This window comes from Electrona antarctica, assembly GCF_951216825.1.
Source record: "Electrona antarctica genome assembly, chromosome: 13".
In the NCBI taxonomy this organism is placed as follows: Eukaryota; Metazoa; Chordata; class Actinopteri; order Myctophiformes; family Myctophidae; genus Electrona; species Electrona antarctica.
In genome coordinates, this window is record NC_136794.1 from 3783579 (window position 1) to 3807865 (window position 24287).

General features: G+C 41.7%; 2 protein-coding genes across 3 annotated transcripts in view; one reads left to right on the forward strand and one right to left on the reverse strand.

Annotated features, from left to right (window-relative positions):
- The window catches only part of wdfy2 (WD repeat and FYVE domain containing 2), a 33927-nt gene extending 18586 nt beyond the window's left edge, over positions 1–15341 (reverse strand). Inside the window, exons 1-5 of the mRNA XM_079518766.1 lie at positions 14980–15341; positions 13852–13919; positions 7656–7729; positions 3592–3646; positions 2400–2550 (exon numbers count right to left, since the gene is read on the reverse strand). Coding sequence (XP_079374892.1) covers positions 2400–2550; positions 3592–3646; positions 7656–7729; positions 13852–13919; positions 14980–15116 — 485 coding nt within the window. The 5' untranslated portion in view covers positions 15117–15341. The remainder of the gene's footprint in view (positions 1–2399; positions 2551–3591; positions 3647–7655; positions 7730–13851; positions 13920–14979) is intronic.
- Positions 15342–18461: 3120 nt separating this feature from the next.
- The window catches only part of ints6 (integrator complex subunit 6), a 60973-nt gene continuing 55147 nt past the window's right edge, over positions 18462–24287 (forward strand). For both annotated transcript variants that reach the window (XM_079518749.1, XM_079518750.1), the window contains exons 1-3: positions 18462–18972; positions 19165–19242; positions 19768–19917. In XM_079518749.1, coding sequence (XP_079374875.1) covers positions 18862–18972; positions 19165–19242; positions 19768–19917 — 339 coding nt within the window. In that variant the 5' untranslated portion in view covers positions 18462–18861. The remainder of the gene's footprint in view (positions 18973–19164; positions 19243–19767; positions 19918–24287) is intronic.

Sequence of the window (24287 nt, forward strand, 5' to 3'; positions counted from 1 at the left end):
AATTAAAAAAGGTTGAGATCCAGTCCTTTATTTAGAGAGCAAACAACAACACATCTCAGTTCGGCCTTCTCCTCCTCCGACGAGAAAATAAATGTTCACAAAGTGCCAATGACTTCACTCTCAGTTTCACAGGTCCCAGGATCAACTAGTTCCTCCTCTGACCCTACAAACCCGAAATGCATTCATCCTCTGCCACACAGCAATAATACAGAGAAAAGCAAATAATCACGCAAGAAGTAACCTAATTAAATTCTCCGATCTAATCTCATTTTGTAATATCTTTTTGAAAAAGGAGCCCGGCATCCAATATGCAGCTACAAATCTAATTACAAGGCTATCTCCAATGCTGTGGTGGTTAGAGCTCAAATAACCCATTTTGCAGACATTTCATATGCTGGCGCTTTTTGAGTTTAAAAGTCAAACGATTGGCCAATATAAAACGTTTTATCAGAGAATGTAGCCTTCACTGGGTTCCCTCAATTTTTTCTATGCACTATTCTATCTATTCTAACTACAGAATGTAATTTGAACAAGACTAGCATGCCTTTGCCTTTATGGCAGCGGTGGCCGAACGGATAGCGGAGCGGTCTTGATACCGGAAGGTCGCCAGTTCGAATCAGCGGTCCGACACGTTAAAATTACCACCGCTGAAGTGCCCTTGAACAAGGCATTGAACCACTACGATGAAATGTGTTCTATGAGCAGGGCCTGGCTGGAAACAAGTTCTTGAGCTTAGCCCAGATACCCTGGGTAAATATAGTAATCATTTCATTTCATTTCATTGGCTTGAAGGACAGTTATCGGTCTCAAAATCATATCTCACACAAGTCTCGTTGGTATGGATCAGCGTTGTTGCTGCACCGTCTTTCACATCACATGGACATTACAGAAATCCTCCCCAACCGTATCCAGGACAACGGCATGACTAATACCTATTGTTAGCCCTCCCCGATAATAAAAGATAACTGAAATCACTCCCCCTGACTATCTTAATCCATTTTGACCTGAGATCAGATTCTAAAAAAATGTCTTCTACATCCTGACAGTTTTCTGAAAAAGCTATGTTTCTATGTCAGTGGTTCTTCGATTTTTCATAAATAGCAGACCTACAAGCTCGAAGCGCGCCACTCGGTGGCACGCTATGAGCTTGTAGATCTGCTATTTTTCAATAGCTAAAGCATAACATAATGATAATAACCTGCTGCCAATTTTGAGTATTATATGTCATTCTAGGCAAAAAAAATGTCAAGCATCTCACAACACATTGTGAGCTTGAACATCAGCTTTATTTTCACCATTTGTCATACGACAAAGTATGTAAGGTTTAGGGCTGTGCTGGAACAAAGTTGGGGCCCTCAAAGAGACTATTTTTTGTTGTCGTCGTCGTCAGTATTATCAAGTTTATGTAAGGGTCATTCACCCAAGCATGGGCCACACAGGTACCCACTTAAGAACACTTATGGTGCCGGGGAATCTTTACAGAATAAAGGCGCTAGAGTGCCAAGCAGATGAGAGAGATTTTACTCTGAAAAACCCCCGCCTTTCATTCCCCCCGGAAACTGGGGAGGTGAAATGTTCCATAACTACATCCAAAACTCATCTCTCTTTAGAAGCGTTAATATTCTAACCGAGATGCATGAATCGAAGGCAGAAATTAGGACAGAACATCGCCGGTATGATCAATCTGCGCGGAGGCAGCGTAGATTCAGAGAAAATAAGGACGTTTTTGTCTGCCCGTAAACCAGAAAGCGAACGGCTGCGTGCGCAGCAAAACCGCTCCGGGACGGGCTGAGCAAGGCGTTGCCTGGCAACGACCACTGTCAAAAAATGGATTTCATGGCAGATTCCAGTTGATTCTAGATTCTAGTTGATTAATCGGCATCGGTTCGATTAATCAATCGGTCTGATTAATCTGTCTATCTTTACAGATAAACAAGCCCAAAGTAACTTGAACCGATCTACAAGCTCACTGTTACATGAATTTTTCAGAATGGACAAAATTAATATAATTTTTCAATACAGAATGAGATCATATCGACAATATCGGTTATCGGCCATAACACCAATTAATTATATCGGACATCGATATCGGCCAAAATGTCTCATCGGCACATCCCTAGTCAAAACTTTTCCTGTGTAGGAACTTGGAAGGAAGGAGAGAATGTTTAGGCCTGTCACAAAGATGAAAAAATATATTATACTATATGTGTGACTGACATTTATACCACTTAAATGGTGTAAAAGATCGGTTTCTCCAGATAGGGTAAATTGCCGATCACAGATAAGGTAGTAGGTACAGTACATTGCCGCCGATCACCGATCAGAGTGAATATTGGCCGATACGGCCGATCGGTGGCCGATTATCGGAGCACATATCCACAGCTCTAAGTTGAGGATACTGTAGTCCAGAGACCCAGGCAGCGGTGCGGTAGACTCCCAACTGTTGGCCACTCTCTGAGCAATGCCAGGTGAAGTTCTTGTCCTGGCCCGTAGAGAGAACCCACTCCATCTCCAGCACAAACAACGCCACGGTCACTCTGCCCTGGTGGGCTACAGAGGGAGAAGACGTGGACACAAATGAATGTATTGGTTGGTACACAAAACTATATAACCGGTTTAACAATACCAAGAGAACCAGCGGAAGTCACTGTGTCAATATCACTCTACGTTCATTCAACAAATACAAGCGCTTAGTTGTAAGTATCTGGAAACCCCTTGTTTGTATTGGAAATAACAGAGAGACCCTACGGCTGTGCCGTAGGGCAACAACAGGTTGAAAGTATTTTTAAGTTTACGTTCTCGAGGTGACAGCCAGGGGTTCATGGCCCTGTAGGCAAACCACAGGGGGCATTTTTCACATGAACAAGCTTCCAAGCAACTGAACTGTGGCACCGTTTTGGATTCCACCTCCTACCACTGTTTCGTTGACTAAAACTAAGACGAAAAATGTCCGTCGACTACCCTTTTTCACCGACTAAAACAAAATAAAAACAAAATAAAAACAAATCTATGATGACTAAATATATTGACAATTTCATCAAAAAATACAAACTAGACTAAAATGTTAGGGAGGGACTAGTGGACAAGAGATCCAGTTTTATGCTATGTTGCATGCTGGAAATAGCAGATCTACAAGCTCACAACGCGTCGCGTCACATCAAGGCCTGTCAAAACACATTTTAGTCGACTAAATCAACTGTAGATTTAAATCGACTAAAATCTCATGATATTTAGCTGACTAAAACTGGACTAACACTAAAACATTCCAGGTGACTGAAATGTGACTAAAACATGAGAATTATTCAAAAGACTATGACTGCTGTCAAAAACACCTGCCTCCTACAGTACCAGTTCAGTTGACACATACATTGTCTCACGGCGTGCACACACGGCGCGCACACACACACACACACACACACACACACACACACACACACACACACACACACACACACACACACACACACACACACACACACACACACACACACACACACACACACACACACACACACACACACACACACACACACACACACACACACACACACACACACACACACACACACACACACACACACCCCATCTCACCCTGGTAGGTGCGTGCTGGGGTCATCTTGTTGTAGTCTTCTGACAGAATGAACTCCTGAAAGACAACAAGTACACAATGTGATGAGACGTGACTCACAAGTCCTATGCAGCAAAATCCAGACAGAGTCCTAACTTTCAGTGTAAAACAAAAAAATCACACCCGTGTGAACTGAGTGGTGCAACTCCCTCTCTCTCTCTCTCTCTCTCTCTCATTAGCAGGCAACAGTGCAGCACTATCTCTCCCTCTCTGTTTCTGGCACAACAGCACCACTTTTGCCCCTACTGGTACTCGTAGTCACACACATACATAGTCACATTAACACTGACATTGCTGTTCCTTGACCATTACACAGTGTTGTTTTTGGCAGCAAATTTCATCATTTCATTTAGTTTAAGTCATATTTTATAGTCGCCTGGAATGTTATAGGGTTAGTCCAGTTTCAGTCAAGTCGACTAAGTGTCATGCGATTTTAGTCGACTAGTTGATTTAGTCAACTAAAATGTATTTTGGCGGGCCTTGATGCCATTGTAATGGTAAAACTTTACACTTGCTGAAAATAGCCGATCTACAGTACAAGCTCACAACGCGTCGCAGCACGCAACCAAGTGTAAAATGACTTATAGTGGATCTCTTGTCCACTATAGTCCCTTCCTAACATTTTAGTTAGCATGCGTCAGTATGGAAATGCATGAGCGTAATCCTGGAATTTCCCTTTTTACAAACAGTTACAATGTACTGCATTACATACAACATTCAGATACAAGAAGAATAGGTTCCGCTTTCAAATTACATTTGTCCTTGCAACCATTTTTTTGACACTCTGGGAGCCAACCAGTGTTGTTTTTGGCAGCAAATTTAGATTTTAGTTTTAGTCACATTGTCTTCAATAGTTTTAATTTAGTTTCAGTCACATTTTTGTCACCCGGAATGTTTTAGTGTTAGTCTAGTTTTAGTCGACTAAATAAAGATTTTAGTCGACTAAATCTACAGTTGATATAGTCAACTAAAATGTATTTTGGCGGGCCTTGATGCCGTCGTAATGACTGATTTAACACTTGCTGAAAATAGCCGATCTACAAGCTCACAACGCGTCGCAGCGCGACGCGTTGTGAGCTTGTAGATATTTTCAGCATGCAACCACGTGTAAAATGACTTATACTGGATCTCTTGTCCACTAGTCCCTTCCTAACATTTTAGTCTAGTTTTTATTTGTTGACGAAATTGTCAATATATTTAGTCTTAGTTTTAGCCATCATACCTTAGCTTTCATTTAGTTTCCATTTAGTTTGTCAGTGAAAAAAAAAGGTAGTCGACAAACATTTTTCGTCTTAGTTTTAGTCGACGAAATTAACACTGGAGCCAACCCAGGGCAAAGGCAGGAAAGGCAACACAAGTGCACCACCACACACACGTAGATGCACTGCTGTGCGACAGCTTACAGCTGATAACAACACTGGCGAGCTCAAGACCCTGATGTTAGATAAGAGTGTGGAGGGCAACGATTCAGGAGTCCCGAGTTGGCGTTGGCTGTAGCTGCAGCTAGACCACACTCGCATCGCATTCAGATTAACCACATGAACGCTTATTGTCTCCGCCAGCCAGACCTATAACTGCACTGATCTGTATAAACAAATGTGTACGCGCCACGCACGCTCCCTAGAGGCCAAGGGAAAACCTCAGCCCTGCATTTTTCACATCTGCCTTTTTCTAGCGCCACCAGGAGACCGACTGTAAAACTGTTTTATATAACGCCTTCAGAGCAGTCATGTGATAAAGGACGGATCTGTTCGCTTTTTCATATTCCATCCTGATTGGCTAATATTGACATCTAAAGTTCGCAGTCGTGGCCCGTTTTGAACAAAATGCTGCAAATCATGAACGCAGCGTCTGACTGCGGAGAAACTTTGCACGCACAGTAGTCGCACTACGTTGAACAAATTCCACCTTTTTAATTAACATTGCCCAAGCTTGTTGTTTGCAAAACATTTGTACTCTATTTACTCCTAGAAATGTTGTCCAAGCATCACGCCAAATCGGTACACATTATCTCTATAGTCAAATGATCAAGACGGATCAGTCAGATGTTTCCATCCCGATAGGTGAAGTCCAAACATTGCTGGCCCACGATAGCCTACCTGACCTGGCGGAGACCTGTGCTCCGAGGAGCACTTTTTCTAGTTCTAGGCGTGATATAAAATGCGGACAATCTGCAGAAATGGCAAAACATCCAGGAAAAATAGACAAGCTCATTGCGAGCTTGCAGATTGTATAGGGTTTAATCAGTTGATATTTCTCCTCTACTGCAGATGCTGTGGTATATATAGACTGCATTGCCTCACTAACAAAGACATTCAATGCCGGGCGATCGGCTTAAGAGCCCATTAGTACACTGAAACACCTAGCTCTTTTAAATCATTGACTGGTGCAGTGTCTGGACAAGACTGAGTGACAGAGGAATTCTACTGAATCCTCTCTCTCTCTCTCTGGTGTGTGTTGTGAGCGCGTGTGTGTGAGCGCGTGTGTGTGCGTGCGTGCGTGCGTGCATGCTTTAAGGGTATTTACTTCTCAGTCAAAACATTATGTAAAACCCTGCAGGCCTGTGTACAGAACAGAAGATACACAGTTACAGACAATTCATTTCATTTAATGGGTGTAATTCCCTTTCAAGCCTAGGACACTCAAGTAAAAAATGTATGCATACTACACCCTGCATACTACACCCTTGAACGCTTGTTAACTTTGTTATTCTGCCGCTGAATTTCAAATAACTGACTCAGCAGGGAGGATTCTGTGGGCCAGAACCTTTTAGAACAAACAATTAAAATGCTAAATAAAGGAACTGAACTGGGCTAGCTCATAGAGACAACTCAGTCACTCAGTAAATCACTGAGTGACTGAGCCTTTTGTTTTAGTGCCCCAACCACATGAAATGACCTACAGCTTAAATTAAAGATCTGTTCTCCCATAACATACGGTCAATTTAATTTGATTGCAGACTTATACCCCCAAGTGTCTGCAACTGTTTTTAACCCATTTTGGGTGGGAACCCCTTTTGGTGTTAGCATCAAGTTATGCTTTAGCTATTGAAAAATAGCAGATCTACAAGCTCATAGCGCGCCACCGAGTGGCGCGCTACGAGCTTGTAGGTCTGCTATTTTTTGAAAAATCGAAGAACCACTGACATAGAAACATAGCCTTTTCAGAAAACTGTCAGGATGTAGAAGACATTTTTAGAATCTGATCTCAGGTCAAAATGGGTTAAACATAGCCTACGTGCTACGTCACGCGATGAGGAAATGTTACCGTTCTGTTTTTGTTCATTGCTTTGAAATATTGTATTCTGTGTATCTCGACGACACTGCAAACGAGGATGACCGGCTCAAAGTCTTTCGAGAATAAATAAAGGTTTGAATGAATGAATGAAATTCGCCGGCACTCGAAGTCTCGGTAGGACTAGGAAGATGAGTAGCCTACATAACACACACACACACTACACTACAGTACATTACATGGAGCAGAGCTTAGAAGACTATGGGCTCCATTTTCGTCACCGCTAAACCCCTTATCCCTAAACTTCTTTGCCTTTTTTTACTATTTTGAAAAACATTTTTGAATAGTTCAACTAGCCAATCTACATTGACACGTTGTGAGCTTGTAGACTGGCCATTTTAACTATTCAAAAATGTTTAGCAAAATTGTAAAAAAAAAAAAAAGGCAAAGAAGTTTAGGGATAAGGGGTTTAGCGGTGACGAAAATGGAGCCCCATGTTTCAGATCCCAGATGGAGCTACTGTAACTGTACAGCCTAGTTTCCATCTATTAAGTACTGTACACACACACTCAGAGGAGTCTTCATCTTGATCAAATATTGCCAAATAAAAAGGTTAAAGGTATATTCCATTCAATTTGCAAAGAGAGAAGAAAATGGGCATCCGTTGCTTCCTCTTAGAGAGCCAAAACAAATATGACCTTTTCAAACCCGTACGTACATTTCCCATGGAGGAAACTCAGGGGGGAGTTCATTTTGTGTTTGGAAGGGATAAAAGGTTGGCATTTGAACTTACGCAGACAGATCCGGTGTCCGTACCCACCGACAGTCTCCTGGTTTCTGGGTTAAAGGACATACAGGTGCACGAGGCTGCGGGAAGACAGGGAAATACAAGACTGTAAAACTCTTTAAATGGGTTTTTTTTGTGGCTTTCGCCTTTATTTTTATTTTTTACAGACAGTAGGCTGACAGGAAATGGGGAGAGAGATGTGAGGGAAGACATGCAGTAAAGGCCGTCGGGATCAGGAGTCGAACCCGTGGCACACTGCCAGACTGGATTGCCAGCCAAGGTGCCTGGACCACTGAGCCGTGGCCCAGGCTGTAAAACTCTTTTGAGAGGGCCGTTTGCCACCATCAAACATCTTCAGTGTTGATGTCCGTTTTGTATTGGTCTGTTAAAAGAACACCGTTACCTTTTTATTCTTGCACCGTTTCTTCTCTGCTCCATAAAAACATTGCAGTAAAGAATTCGTGGCAAAGTATTGCTGATAGATCTGTTCTGGTCGGTGTTGTTTTGGCAGCAGATTTTTGTCACCTGGAATGTTTTAGTGTTGGTCTAGTTTTAGTCGACTAAATATCACAACATTCGACTAAAACTACAGTTGATTTAGTCGACTAAAATGTATTTTGGTGGGCCTTGATGCCGTCGTAATGACTGTTTTTACACTTGCTGAAAATAGCCGAACTACAAACCCACAAGGCGTCGCGCTGCGACGCGTTGTGAGCTTGTAGATCGGCTATTTTCAGCATGCAACTAATTGTACAATGACTTATACTGGATCTCTTGTCCACTAGTCCCTTCCTAACATTTTAGTCTAGTTTTTATTTGTTGACGAAATCGTCAGTACATTTACTTTTAGTTTTAGTCATCATAGCTCAGTTTTTGTTTAGTTTCCATTTAGTTTTCGTCAGTGGAAAAAGGTAGTCGGCGGACATTTTTCGTCTTACTTTTTTTAGTCAACGAAATCAACACTGGTTATGGTTATATAAAGCAGCTGCAGTGTGGTGAACCGGAGGTCTGCAGATCCACCCGTCCCGTCCATCACCACCCATGCAAAAGGCAATTGCAGTGTGCCCTCCATGAGGTCTACTAAAACGACATTACCTCAAGGAGCACACCAGACAACATGCTATAGGAGGGCAGGGGGCTAGTGTGATATTATTTTGTGGTATTGTGATATTATACTAGTGTGGTTTAATAAAATAAAGCTCAGTTTGTATAATTATATTTTGTTTTGTTTGCCTGTTCATTGTTCATTGTATAATTATTATACTGTATACAAGTTTTCATAATTCATTTCACACTTTAGTTTGGAAAATAGCTAGGAGGATCCAGCACGATCCAGAACTCCAGAGAGGACTCTGAGGTCATCATCCCCGATGGCGATGGCAATGACAATGACCATACATAGACATATAAAAAGGGGGCAAAACTTTACCCGAGATTCCTTTGCGAAGCACGAGTGGGAAGCTTGCCAAGCGTAATGGAAGTCCCGGGAAAAGACGCGCTGTGATTGGCCAGCAGACTCAAGTGGCAGCGAGAGGCGTCCCCGTTTTTCGGGGACGCGGAGGCACTTGTCACTTGGGCAGCAACGCAGCGCAGCGTGCCTTCAGCACTCTCGTGTGTGTGCAAGAGCGGGCCATAATGTGTGCAAGAGCACACATTATGGCTCCAACGAACTGCAGCGGCCAATGAGGCATCTATCTATCTATTCTATTTTAATATCTATGGCAATGACTGCAGGACGCCATATGTAGGTGAGATGTAATAGACTAGTCATCAACTGTCAACTTGACTAATGCTTTCAGTCCTTTTAAGATAGATTATAGCTTAAAAGCCAGGCAAGCCTACAAAGCTTCATATTGCATCACACTGTGAGCCTGTAGATCTGTTTTTCTTTTTCTTTTTTAAAATATCTATATTTTCTCGCAAAAGTGGTTAAAAACTGATCTATTAATTTTTTGTACCACATGACCATGTTGTTTTTCTTGGCAAAACTGGTTGTCTAGTGATGTTTTTTCTCAGCTTAACATTAAAATCTAGTCAATTCCTTTGTTACTTTCTATCATGAATATGGTTAGACAGAGGCAGCGAAAAAGATGACCGAATGCAAGAGGAACTAAAATATATTATTTTTAATCCCACGATTTTGCAACCCATTTTTTTCCCCAGTGTCAATTATCTAATGTAATCCTGGGCGCTACACTTCCTCTGCCGACCTGGGGGGGGGGGGGGGCAGCAGACTGACCTTATGCTTCCTTCTATGCAAAGAGCCCAAAGCCAAATTCCAATACCCAAAATCTCGTCCACTCGCTCACTCCCACTCGGTCATTCCAGCATGGCAAATTATGGTGAAATTGGTGACCTGCCGAAATATGTTACCATCTTGTGGACTTCACACAACTTACATGGAGGTCTTCAAATATGTGGCCTGAATACCGCTAGGTTGAACTCTGCTAATGAACAATAATAAAAAAATAATGATTTGCATTCGGACACTGGCATTATGTGATTGTCTACACGATTGTCACATATTTCAGCAGGTCACCAATTTCACCATAACTCCGCCATGCTGGAGTGAGCGAGTGTGAGTGAGTGAGCGAGTGGCCGAGATTTTGGGTATTGGAATTTGGCTCAAGCTGCTTCTTTTCACCTGACAGGGATTGATTGATTGTTTGAAATATTTATTAACAGTTTGCAGAATTACAGTACATTTCAAGCACAACTCAATACAAAGACTATTAACCCTTAGAAGGTGAAAGACGCCAATTGGCGTCTTCATCAGAATTCCGTAAATGATCAATGACGCCAATTGGCGTCTTCGCCGTTTTTGATTAATCTAAACATATTAATATGCTCCGAAGCGCTGTTTAAATTCCTGAGCTTATATTCCAACTACATTACCCAGAAAACCCGTGTCACGTGACACACGTGTACGTGTTGCCATTGGAAGCTGGTCCCACCCCCTGTAAACAGTGGGGGCAGAGGGAGTCTTCATAGTTTTCATTGTTTTGCCTGTTTACCCGTCTCGCCCGAGCGATTTTCTAGCAGAAAAAGTTGAAAGCAGTACTATTTATTTGAGCGAGTTTTGTGGTAGTAGTATTGATCCATACGCGTCCCAGTCGCCTTCTCCAGGCGGAGTAGCCCTGGTCCAGTGCTTACAGCGAGACTCGCTGCTCCCTCCCTCCTTTTTTCATTGTCTCCCCATCGTCGTCCGATGAGCTATACCGGGAAACCATTGAAGAAGACGATCAACCCGGAATGTTTTGAGGTAATCTTATTGTAGATCCTTCTATAGTGATCAGAAATCATAAGATGATCGCTACAAATAGATGCTTGGATAATTACTACTACTAGTCAGATCATGACGCCAGAATGACTCACCACGATGGCCCCCAGCCATTAGCCAGCACCAAAGGTGCTGGCTAATGGTGTTGATCGGTTGGTCGGTGCAGTACAAATGTATCGTAGCAGGCATGCACGCATGGCAGTACAAGTATTTTATATTGTAGCGTGCCTTATAGGCGATCTGATCTTTAGAGTAATGTTCGCTCCTTTTATTTACTGTCTACAAAGACGGAGAACAAACATGCATCGTTTACTGAAGCAACGCGTGGTTGTTGATGACCTTGCTACAAGGATCGGAGGGGGGACGGGGAGTGAAGCTAACAGTAGCGTATTATATAAGATCTGTATGACGTTTCATTGACGTCTGAGCTTGCATGATAATCGCATTCATTGAATATTGTATACTATCATGATTGTACATTGTTTAGTGTGTCTCCGTGTGATGATGATGATGACGATGATGTCAGATAGCCTACGTCCCCCCCCCCCCCAACTGGCTATTGGCCGGGCTGACTACAGCTAAATGTTTATTTTTATATATTTAGAACTGGCATCAGATGAGGAGGAGGAGGAGGATGATGATGATGATGATGAAGACGAAGAGTCAAGACTGCTATGGAGTTCTCCGACACTGAACCGGATGCATTCATTCATTTCAGTTGTTGTTTTTTTTAAATTTAGCCTACACACACACACACACCGTCAAGAACAACTGGAATGCAGTGGTTTGGGGACACTGGGGAGTTTGGGGACAACTGTTTTGTATGTAGGCCTATTTATTTTCTGTAATATTTATTATAATTGTATTATGTTAGTAGTCATAAAAAATAAAAGACGCTTTTACAATGAGTTAGACCTGTCATGGCTATTTTGTTCACTATTCTGAGGTTTATGGTTTGACTAAGCGAGTTTCAACTGTGATTTACTCTGTAACGGTAGATGGTAAGAACCCAATTTTTTGTTATAATACAGTATACATTCAAGTCTATATTTTGATACATATCATGGGCACAAAGTCATATCAAAACAATGTCCTTGGATGTGTTTTTTTATCAAAACTGTTTCTTCACAACAGGTTTTTGAGATACATGCATGAATAGACAAGGTACTGGTAAGACTATGTAAACATGGTATATATCAAAATGTGCGTTAGAATGTCTAATTTTACCCCAAAAAAGAATTGAGTTTATATGATGTTCCATTTCAGAGCTAGGGGGACTTTTAGCTGGATAGGTCAGATTGATCATGACTGACCATGCTATTTATAGATGGCAAAATATCTACAGTGGTACATGTGAGAAACTTTTTATTTTATTTTAATTGAACTAGACAACTCACCCTTTAAAATGAGATATTGCATGGCTATGTACGCCCAGCAGAAAAAAAGTTATTTAGAAAATAAAACTTCAACCGGGCATAACTTTTTTTGTTGTCCTAGAAACACTACCCAGTGTAAATGCAGGCTCTTTTAAATGGCTTCCAACACAAAAACTAAACATTTTATCAACTCAGTTCATTTTTTTCCTGGAAGCAGACAAGCCAAGCTTTCTCTGAAGGTCTTTCGTTGTCACACATTCACAACAGAGAATTTTCAATAAATCATTCAAAAACGCCATTCTGCCATAGAGAAGTCTAAAAACGATATAGAAATCCATGAAACTCTCAAAGAGTTAACTGAGTGGACGACCCAATAAAGAATTACACTTGTTTACAAGAGGGTCCACCTTGTTCAATTCATCAAAACAAGGGGGGGGGGATTTCCCCGGACGGACGTAGCGCGTGGAAGGCTGAAGGAATACGTTATTCCGACCAGTTCCTTTCCCCTCCATCAGGCGCCCCGGCTGGCCAGGGGGAGGTAGTTTAGAGACCAGCATTACAGTGTAAGCAATTGCTGTGGGGGCTTAACTTCAAATGATAGAATATCTGATGGGATCTACATCGGACCCAGAAATCTGGCATTGGTCGGAATCTAATCATGGGACCCTGTGCAATGATGAAAAATAAATCCATTATCATATTCTCTTATCACATGACTCATGCTTCTTAGTGGTTTTTCTTTTCATTAATCATTTTGAAACCTGTCCTGGAGTGGACAGGAGTCTCTGGACATATATAAACAAACAACTAGTTCTGAAACATTTCTGACATTTTACAGACAACAGCGTGGGATTTCCATTTATTGCACAATGTGGGTGAACAAAAGGCAAAATAGAAAATGGGAAGTGACACTGTTTGATAGCAAAATTTGAGGAAACCAGAGACCACGGATACAGTAGTATCTATGAGACCCCCCTTTAGCAAGCTAATCGCTACAGGTATGCAGACACACTTGGCACAGATCTATATTACTTTCTCATAAATATTCACAAAATATTTTGTATCACAGAGTAAAATAAACGACAACCAAGGCTATCATTTACCATGTTAATACTCACATCATAAAACTAGGTAGCTAGGCACTATAGGCATTCTAGCGGTCATTTAACTGGAACATAATTTTGTGTTTAAAAAACAATCGTATTGTGATTCTCTAGTATCGTGATTCGCATCGCATCGTGAGTTGAGTGAATCGTTACATGAGTGTACTAGGTAGAAGTAGACCCAAAAAAGGCACATTTTTGCTTAAAGACAAATTTAAACTCTGCAGTATGATGAGTGGTCTGCTGACGAGGACAGGGACTTCTCTTCAAGCTAACAACACATCATAATGGAGTGTAAATGACACTAGACCACAGTGATGTGTTGATGATCCTATGCAATGATCTTCACGCTGTGAGTTTGTGGATTGGCTATTTTTAAGTTCTGCTATTTTCGCCAACAGGATTTGGTGTAAACATTAAATAGTGGTTTAAAGTACACTTACTTGTCATGGCGTGATATACACTAGGCCAGTATTGGCCACCGTCCCTCTTCAGCCATACCCGAATCGTCCTGTAAAGTTAGGCGAGAGCACGGCTTAGCGTCTGAATGACAATGGCACCTGACCTCTGCTTTATTATCATTATGTGCTGTCTAACCTTTATACAGATGCATAGAACATCACCCCATGTCACCGGTTCACTCACACACACACACACACACACACACACACACACACACACACACAGCTCTAGGCAGGCAAGTGAAATGCACACACAATTCACTGAATTCAGGCAAAACGAGTTGGGAGAGCAAGCAGTTGAAGATACATAATTAGACTTAAATTATACTGTACTGTGTGTGCATACGTTTATTACCACCACCTAACCTGTAAAGAAGAGCTATATTCCCCCTCCTGACACACCCATGAAGTTCATTCAGCACCACTCAGCACTGCAGCCTTTTAATTAATCAGTCGTGTTTTATTGCCAATCCTATATCATATGCCATGATAATAATAATAATAAAAAAGACTACAGAATAGATTGCTAGTTTGAGATTAGGTCTACAATAGGATCAAGCACGTACATTTTCATACGACATTGTATTAGCCTGATCTGCAAAGCATATGCTTTTCCAATATTGGTCAGAGAATATGCTTCTCCAATATTGGTCAGAGAAAAAAATAGAACTGAACTATTTTCATTGCATACACCACCCATGTGTAGAGGGGTTATAGACTGTAGTTATAGTCTATGCGTAAAATGTGTAACTCTGTGGTTTATTTATATGAACTCAAACTCAGCCTTCAGAATGACTAAGCCAGGTCAGCTGACTTTGACCGGGCAGTTTTATGGGGAAACCTGAACGTGTCTTTTATTAAACAAAAACATGAGGCAACAAAAGATGGCATTGAAACAATCAAAAGGCAAACAAGACATGAGTTCCGATCGATGACCGAGCTGGAATGAGGGCACTGGACCGGAGGGACAGACAGACAGTCAGACAGGGGATAATTTCACACAGATACACCGCTCGGACTTGAATTTCCTTTATGAAGCTATAGATTTCTATGCATCCAATTAAAAGCTATATCTGCCGCAAATTAACGAATGCACGCATCTCTTTTTACCTGTCTTCAGAGACGCTGATCACCCCGTCTTCCTTGGGGATGATCACAGCCGTGGTCACAACATCATGGAACCCCTCGATCTTGCTCAGCAGGACGGGCAGACGATCCTGTGGCTTGGGCTGGACCTCGGCCGCCATGTGGAAGAAGAATCAATATCGCTAACCTCCTTCTCCAGTTTTGCCTTTTTGGTAACATAACACTTTTAGTGGAGCAGCAGCAGCAGCAGCAGCATACTAGCCAGAGGCTGCATGGTGGTGTCGTGTCGCTTCGCTGCAGACCGTGCACAGTGTTGTGTCAGCCAGGCAGCACCGCAGCAGGCAGCAGGCAGGTAGCCAAGACTGCTGCTTAGTCAGCTGAGTTACGCAAACTCCGTTCCCTTCATGGGGCCAGTCCAATATGGCGGCTCTCCTACATAGACTTCTATTGACAATGGGGGACAACCAACTGGGACGAGTAGGCAGAAAAGCATTGGACCCAGGCAACATGCCCGGCTTTAATGATCTTAAATCCCTTTTATTTTAGATTGTTTTGTAGTAATAGTACAACATAAACATTACAGAGACTTTAGTTGTTACTGTACAGTACTTTAAAACAGTTGGCATGTTGGCACACATGCCTAAAACCTTTCTTATTTGCGCCGCCCTCGTTGAAAACAATGTATTCCAAACTCTAGTTTGTCCCAGTTCTGGCTGCATGAACAGCGCTCGAGCCTCGAGCGCTCTGTTTCTGCCCCCTCAATGTCGTAACTCTTCTATTGTGGCTCTGTATTATGGCTCTGGTCAGCTGACAAGACATGCATGCAACGTAAAGCACACATGACACACAGGCCACGCAAAAACTAAACACAAACACACTTCCGGTAGATTTTGGTTTTGACTCCATAATAAACGAATTTAAAAAAATATATGATTATTATGATGATGATAACAATAATTATGATAATCATAGTAATACCGAATAATAATAAAATTCTTCTTCTTCTTTGTATTATTATTATTATTATTATTATTATTATTATTATTATTATTATTATTATTATTATTATTATTATTATTACTAGAGTTGGAAAGTTGGAAATGGATGCCTCACCCAGTTATTATGTCTGTCACGTTATGCCCAAATATGGAGTTCTTTGTCAGGCATGCCCAAATGGAGTCTATAGATGCAGATGTCAGACCATCATTTCATTGTGATGTCAGAACAGGCCAGCTCCATATATGGAGATCTAGGGGTGATCAGGTGTGATCACATAGGGTGTGATTAATTGGCTAATTTGGGCCCTGTCCAGAGCCTGGGCAGAGGCTTTTGTGCTGGTTCTGGACAACGGTGTATCCGACGGACTCGACACCGGGCACTGCACTCCCTGCGGGGGTGTGGAATGCGTGTGTACAATTTGAAGTCGGTGGGACGAACGGTTCTCGAGTTACGTGGATAAGGATTACAGATGTACACACATATATACGTACAGAGACTTGGTCCATTTATGGATAGATTTATTATCAGTATTATGAATAAAACATACTATTGCCAAGGTTGTAAACAGATAGGCTATCAAACTGGACTTCCTACAACCAGCAAAATATATTCTAAAAATATTATTTTATTTTTAGAATATATCTAGATTATATAATATAGAATAGATCAGTAAATTAGGCTAGTAGGCCTACAAAAATCTAATTTTCTCTAATCAACAAAGGTATTCATCGATGTGCTATTCCGGATTGACATGATCCTCATCCTCTTGTTGGAGTAAATAGCCTTTTCAGAACATTCTAAAATGAGTTCTGGGGTAACACAGCACTGTCTATAGCTATGTTTTGAATAATTTGATCAAAGATTAAACTATTCAATTCAAAATCAACAGCTGAATTTGTGTCTTAAATGTATTTTCCAGGTTTTCTTTTCTTTTTCATCTTCAATGGATTAGTAATGAGAGAATATAATCTCTCACAAACATTCCATAATATAAACAAAAACAATGTAGATGCGTTTGCGTTTGCATAGACTTTTATTTTGAAAGGTAGATGCGACTAAGCTACAAAACCGGAAATATTATAGTAGAGACAGTGGTCGTGTTGTTTTTATCAACTCGTGCCAATTCTGCTAAAAAAGAGCGCTTTTGTTTGGGCTCTGTACATGGGACGATCTTCTATAACTGCCTCATGTTTTCCTAGTACTATTTTTGCGGAAGTTATGATATTTTCCAAGCAGACAGACATAAATATGTTCGCTAATGATTCATATTTCATGATTTATTTGGTGTAATAACCTATGGTAATAACGCTATGGACCAGACTATAGTCACCAGAGCTAATTTGGTGTCATGGAGCAAAATTATGAACTGGGCTGTGGCTCTGCTGTGTGATGTCATTTTTTAAATAAACCATTTGGATTGAATTGTATAACTGGATGAAGTCGACCTTATATGTTTTTTTAAACCATCATAACTTCTGAAATCAGTGAAATCATGTATTCACAGAATGATTCAGAATGCACGTTTTGTCGAGGTTGAAAATGTTATCAATATAATATAGCCTGCAAGGTGTGTGCGTGCGCGCGTGCACATGACATCATTATAGATCAATGCTTTGCAGGGATGAAAAAATGCAAACAACCTAACGTTGCGAGGGAGGCTGCATTATGGCGCTGGGGATGTTTTTACAATACATATTCTGATGATGACCACTCATCACTGTCATCAGAATATGGATTGTAAACAGAATCATTATCTTTACCTGCAGATCAAACGCCAAGTGTGAATTATGACTCCATATAGGCCCTTTATCGAGCATATAATGATTGTTTGGAATGTATTTCTAACGTCGCCGTCGGTTTAATAATTTGTCTTCTGTTCTTCAGGCCTATCTATCCCCCATATTTGTTGTTCAATGGCTGCCTCAGCCTCACACACTACACACACAGTGACAGTATAGCATACGCCCGTCCGTGCATAAGAATGCTGACTATTATGCAATCATCACTTCCAATAAACATTGTAGTTGTTTGGACTTGCTCCAGGCATGCGCGTCATCATTGCATGATTCTTCAACAACAACAACCACCAAGCAACACATATAAATGCGTCTCCTTCTTGAGAAGATATATATTTCCTCCTTTACATCCATAGCCTTTCAAAGCCAAGAAAGTACTATGCGCACAAGGACCCGGCCGGGCGGGAGGGAGGGAACAAAATAATAATAGGCGATCTACAAGCTCACAACGCCTTGCCCGGGCCACGCGCTGTGAGCTTGCAGATCGGCTACTTTCGGCGCGCGGCACCGGCGCGCAACCGCCGAAAGCTCCTATAACCGCCACCGTCCTTATTTGGATATGGTAATTCGTCCCCCCTTCCGCGCCGACCTATCAGGCGACGAGGCCGCGGCCCCACGTGACCAATGACGCGGCATCGGGGAGGCGGGGCCGTGCGCGAGGCTGAGGTTAAAAGCCCAGTGGACGAGCCGTCGCGTTGAGTGTAGGGAGAAGCAGGGACGCCACTGTGAGAGGGGAACTTTGTTCCCATCAAAACTTAAGAAATATTGGCAACATAGCGTCAAAATTACCAAAAAATCCCTCGTAAATCAATAACCTGCCCCCTAGGGTTTGAGGTTTTAGACTCGAGCTGACGCAGGAAGGGCAGAAATACTCACTATTCTTGACAACTTTTTTTTTTTTAAACGAAAGAAGAATGTGTGAGACAGGCAGTTAGCCTAGGCTAGCTTATAGCTTTAGCTTTGAGAGAGAGAGAGGAGGAGGAGGTGGTGGTGGTGGTGATACACACAGGGCGGCAGGAGAACAAAAGATTTTTTTTTCTTTCCTTTTTTGCGTTTTGGTGGCCGGTTGCACTGACACCAAGTCCATGCAGAACGTGTCATCACCATCACAATGCCCGTTTTACTTTTTCTGATAGACACGTCCGCTTCAATGAACCAGCGCACCCATCTGGGCACTACCTATCTGGACATAGCAAAAGGCGCTGTTGAGACTTTTATGAAGGTACTGTATTAACCACGGACTGGGGGTGGAGGGGGGGACAAATTGATTTGGGGGGAGATCCCCAAGTTGTGGGATGATGATGATGGCCGGTTCAGATCAATCGTTGTTGACCGTTGCAGGCTCGCCTTGTCAAAACGGGGGGGAAAATGCTCTCGATAACCCGTCAATATTAATGCTTTACTATTTCCACAGCTCAGAGGGAGAGATCCGGCTAGCCGAGGGGACCGGTATATGTTGGTAAATTTTGAGGACGTCCCAGTCGGGATAAAGGTAGAGTTTTTTTTTGTTATTTTCCGGGGTCATGTCCAGCATTAACATGTCGCAGCTTTAGATTTGTCCTTCTCCCATCGTTCCACCACGTTGTTGATCACTACATCAATTGTATGGAGAGAAAATCTTCAGGAGCTTTCATACCCCCCTTTTAAAACATGGCCGACATTTTGTTTCAATGTGAGCAGCAAGGAACTCTGGGTGATATTTATACAGGGAGGAGGTGATGTCTGGGGTGGGAGGGAGGGAGGGAGGGGGGTGTAACTCAACTGACTAGCCCACTTTAGTTGTTTAGACACATTTGTCACTTATGTCTCATCGCGACTTTGACAGTGTTATCTGTTAACGTTATATTACAGCTGCTATAGGCGGACTGAAGAATGTGGGCTTGGCTTTAGTGCTGTCAAGTTGTTGTGTTGAGGAAGTGACCTATATAAATGTTTTATCAACATGTTTGACATCTGTTTTCAATAACAACAAATTATGCTCATATTTTGTTTGTTTTCCCCCCCCTCCCCCCTAAAGGCTGGATGGAAAGAGAGCCATGCCACATTTATGACAGAATTGAGGAACCTTCAAGCAACCGGACTAACAACAATTGGCCAGTCCTTGAGGACGGCTTTTGATTTACTCAATCTCAATAGATTAGTGACTGGGATAGACAACTATGGACAGGTATGTAGTCATTTAGGCAGAGAGGAGACTAGAGTAAACGATGCTGGCACAACAACTGCAGATTTCCCCCCCTTCCAGTGTCCCCCCCAGTCTTACAAGCATCAAACACCTGCACCTGACATCACCCCGCACTCCTCAAAAGTCACAGAGTTCATTAAACAGACATCATATGTGACAGCATAATGTCAAAGATCGAATAACCCCCCATTTCCACACATAAATGCCTGGCCTTTATTGATTACTTGGCATTGATTTAATGATCTTTTGCTGCATATATGTTTGTTTTTTACCTTTTTAAAACTCCAATATTTTGATGGTAAAACAACAAGTGGGACTAAATGTGATTGTCAAGATTTATTTCTTGAATATTATCTTAATAAGATTAACAGTAGAGGTAGTACAGACAAAGGTTGTGCTAAAAGCATAACACAAAAAAAGCACCAGGGGGCTTCCATTATTCCATTGTGCTAAAAAAAACGAAATACAAATTATAATGCATGAATTAACATTTGTATTGACTTAACTTCAATACAATCTTTTGGATAGTATAGTGTAGACCAGAGTTACGACATTGAGGGGGCAGAAAACGGCCTGGTCACGTGGTTCATGACTACTCCCGTGAGCCCATAGACTCCAATGCATTCCGTTAACTTCCGCTTGTCCCTTTCCAATAGAAGTCTATGTAGAAGAGCCTGGCCCCGTGAAGTGAACGGAGTTGTATCTCCTTCTTACTCTCTGGCTCTGGTGTGAACAACATAGTACATTTTCAATGAAGACCCTCTGCTCATATGACATAAATTATTATTATGACAGCCTGTCCTTAATGGTATTCTCTTTGTCGATGGGAGGTTTCATATTTGTCATGGCAGTTGAATGACGACACCAAGAAAGTAGAATTTGATACTTATGCAAAAATATTTCTGGTTGGGACAGTGTGTGACTGTGTGTCTGTGTGCATGGCGACTGGGCTTTTCACACAGGCCCATTGAATCATTCTTTTCAGATGCGTGATCATTCAAAAACATTCAGACATTCAGGGGCGTACAGTGCAGGATCTATACCCAAATGTCAGGAAAATCACGAAGCATTGTTTCCCTGAGGAGGAAAAAAAAGAGGCTTTGAGATGGCGAGGCCAGCTGTGAGACCAGAATATTTGAATGTCAAAGCACAAGACGAGGATATAAAAAAAACAAGTGTGGCAAAATCTGGGATCTTCAGCCCCCGTCACAGTGCCCCCTGTTTCACAACACTGTCCATGCTAAATCGTTGTATAATGACTTAGTCACATGATTTGTCAGTTTAATCCAGCCTAGCTTTGCTTGGCTCTGATTGTTTTGCTACTGGTGAGAACATGAGACGATGATAACCCACTTAGAGCGAGATTAAGGTGATATTGTTTTAGACTCCCGCTCTTTTTTCTGTAATCCACTCGCATTCAAGCATTTATCTAATGCCACGGGAGTGGGGAGGACCTAGACCTATATAAGCATAGGCATTCTCTGCCGTGCCACTATGCCTATGATTTATATGAAGTATTTTAAAGTCTGTACTCCATGCCCAGTTTCTTTTGTTCTATTTAGTCGGGTTGTCTTGTTTTTCAAGGGGGATGCTAGGCATGGAGATGTGTGGTTAACCAGAATTTCTGGAGGAACAAAGGGAAGATTCCCTTCTGTGGAGAGGGTAATGCATACATACAGTGTGAATAATGTATGCCCCAACACACTACTCTGAGGGAGTTTGAATGGCAGCTACCGCCATGTGAGGTAGACAAATCTAAGCGGTACTTAGTTTGGATAAGGATAAGCATACATTTAAACACTGGCTGCACTCTGCACAGGCCTCTCTTTGGATCTAAGAATACACGTACGTTCCTGCAGTCTCAATCTGCCTGCACCGTTTTTTCTTCCTTTTGTTTTGTTTTTGATAGGCTAATGTTTTTAGTCCAAGGATACTGTTGTCTGTTGCCTAGAAGCTCTTACCTATTATTCTGAGTGTGATTCAGTTTCCAGTCCCTGTCTCATATAGGATTTAAATAAACGCCAGATATATATATATATATATATATATATATATATATATATATATATATATATATAGATATTTGTTTTGCTTAGAGCTCTTGTGAGTTGACTTTCACCATTACTTTTACCTCTCATAGGTGGTTTTGACATGCCTTTTATCATGACATTATATTGGAAAGATAGTTGAGGCTGAGAACATTTCAAAGTAGGTCAATATAAGCACAATGGACATCTTTTTAAAAACGTTAATAGCAGTAGTTCCCATTCACATTCCAATATTGTAATGCTATGTTAGGAAATTAAATTTGAATGAGTAAACCCTGTACTACTCATTGAATGTAGTTTACTTTTTTTTGGGAAGAAGCCTCCTTTTTTTTCCCTTTTTTTCTCCATTAAACATTCCTAGCATTGTCTTCATCGAGCGTGTAAAGTTGAAAGGATTAGCACCTGGAAAAAAGTGCAACTGTCTGTCGTCTAGACTCGAGAGTGCTCAGAGGCAGTAGTTGGCTGGGTGCTCTTTTTGACATGTCACTCAGTACTTGACATGTCTACAGTGCTCGGTGTTTAACAAGTCGTCTTTGACTGGAGTACTCTGTGTTTACATATTGTCTGACAGAATGAGTGAGGGTTTTCATCTCTGTGCTGTTTTCAGATGTATGGATGTGGTTAGACCTATGGTGGTGGCTGCCGTTTTGTTTCCATCAACAACTAGTTTGAAATCCAAGCTTAAAGGTATATTCAGTGATTTGACTTAATCTTAATATCACTTATTTTTTCTTTTTTTCTGGATAATCCTCCCTACTATAGAGTGTGCTGACCATATAAGGAGTTCCTCCCTGTCCCCAGTGAGCCCCTGGGGTCAAAAAACCCTAGTTTCAGTTTTGGTGGCGGGTGGCAAAGCCTTCATCCAATCAGGATGAGAGGGGCCTTCCTCCAATCATGATCGAGTGGGGGCACATGCTGTTGGCCTGTTGCACTTCCCCCCACTGTAGAGCGTGTGCATGTGCACATTTTGTTACCGGGGCGGACTGGGTGGTTTTCCAAATCACCCAAATCACTGAATGCTCCTTTAAGCAATACAGCAGGTGAATATAACGATGATCCTGCTCGGGCATTAAGAAGGCTCGGTATGTTAACGTGTTTATATATTCTACGCTCCCTTTGATCCCAAGGGAGGGTTATTCAGTGTTTTTTACATGAACCATTATGCCTTTCACATGAATGGCCTTTATTTAAACACTTGGCATTGGTTTAACGATACTCCTTTTGCATAATGTAATGGAACTTTGAATAGTTTGAGATTCAACTCAAACTATTTTGATGCTGTGAGTGACTATTAAAGGATAATGACTGTCAAGACTACTAATGATAATGTATGAAGCAGCCTTTTAATTTCAATAAATGCTTATAGTGGCTAACTTGATCCATTTTGAAAGGAGACCCTCTACTTTCAACTTAAAAAATGGGATTGGGCACTAAAAACGGATTCAACCATGGGCAGTATTTCCAGAAAGAAAGTGTTGCTATGGAAAGCCACAAAGCATTCTGGTCTATTTAGAACCACCAGATATATATATATATATATATATATATATATATATATATATATATATATATATGCATTTAGGGAGAGAGAGACAAGAGTGGAGGGAAGAGAGGGAACCCTCTCTGTAGAGAACACAAACATTGGAGGTTTGTTATTATTCTTCATGGTGATGAAGAGCCCTCCAGGTTGCCAAGCGTCTGAAACGGCTCTCTTAAGAGATGAAGAGGGGGTGGTGTGTTGGGAGGAGTGTATAGAGCAGCCAGTGGGTAATCCTCGATGGTCACGTCGAGGAGCAACGAAAGATGTCAAGTGAAAAGTGAGGTTGTGCATTCAAATGGAGAGCTACTGCCGGACTGATTTCACAAACATGTCAGCCAAGGTGACAGACAGGAGACCAGTGGATCTCCAGAAATCCTCCATCATTGTGCTGGCGACAGTGTTTCTCAAACTACTACGGGGGGGGGGGGGTGGGGTATGTGGGAGAAAGTGGATGGAAGGATGTATTTTACTGTTAATGTTGGTGATAAAGCATTGATAAATCAAAACACATGACTAGCACAACTGTTGTTGAATAGAAAGCAATACCTTTATTGTACGTTATTTGAACATATTGATATCAAAGCTGTACTTCTCTTGAAATCTGTGCAAGCTGAGGCCCTAATTCACCCTTTTGTCAAGTCCCGCCTGTGGTTCTGACCCTCTTCGCACCCATTGGCTGCCATTTCATGGTCGGACAAAAATCCTTTCTCTCCATCCACTACCATTGAAATAAGGTGTTTTTGAGTTCCTTTTGTATTGATATT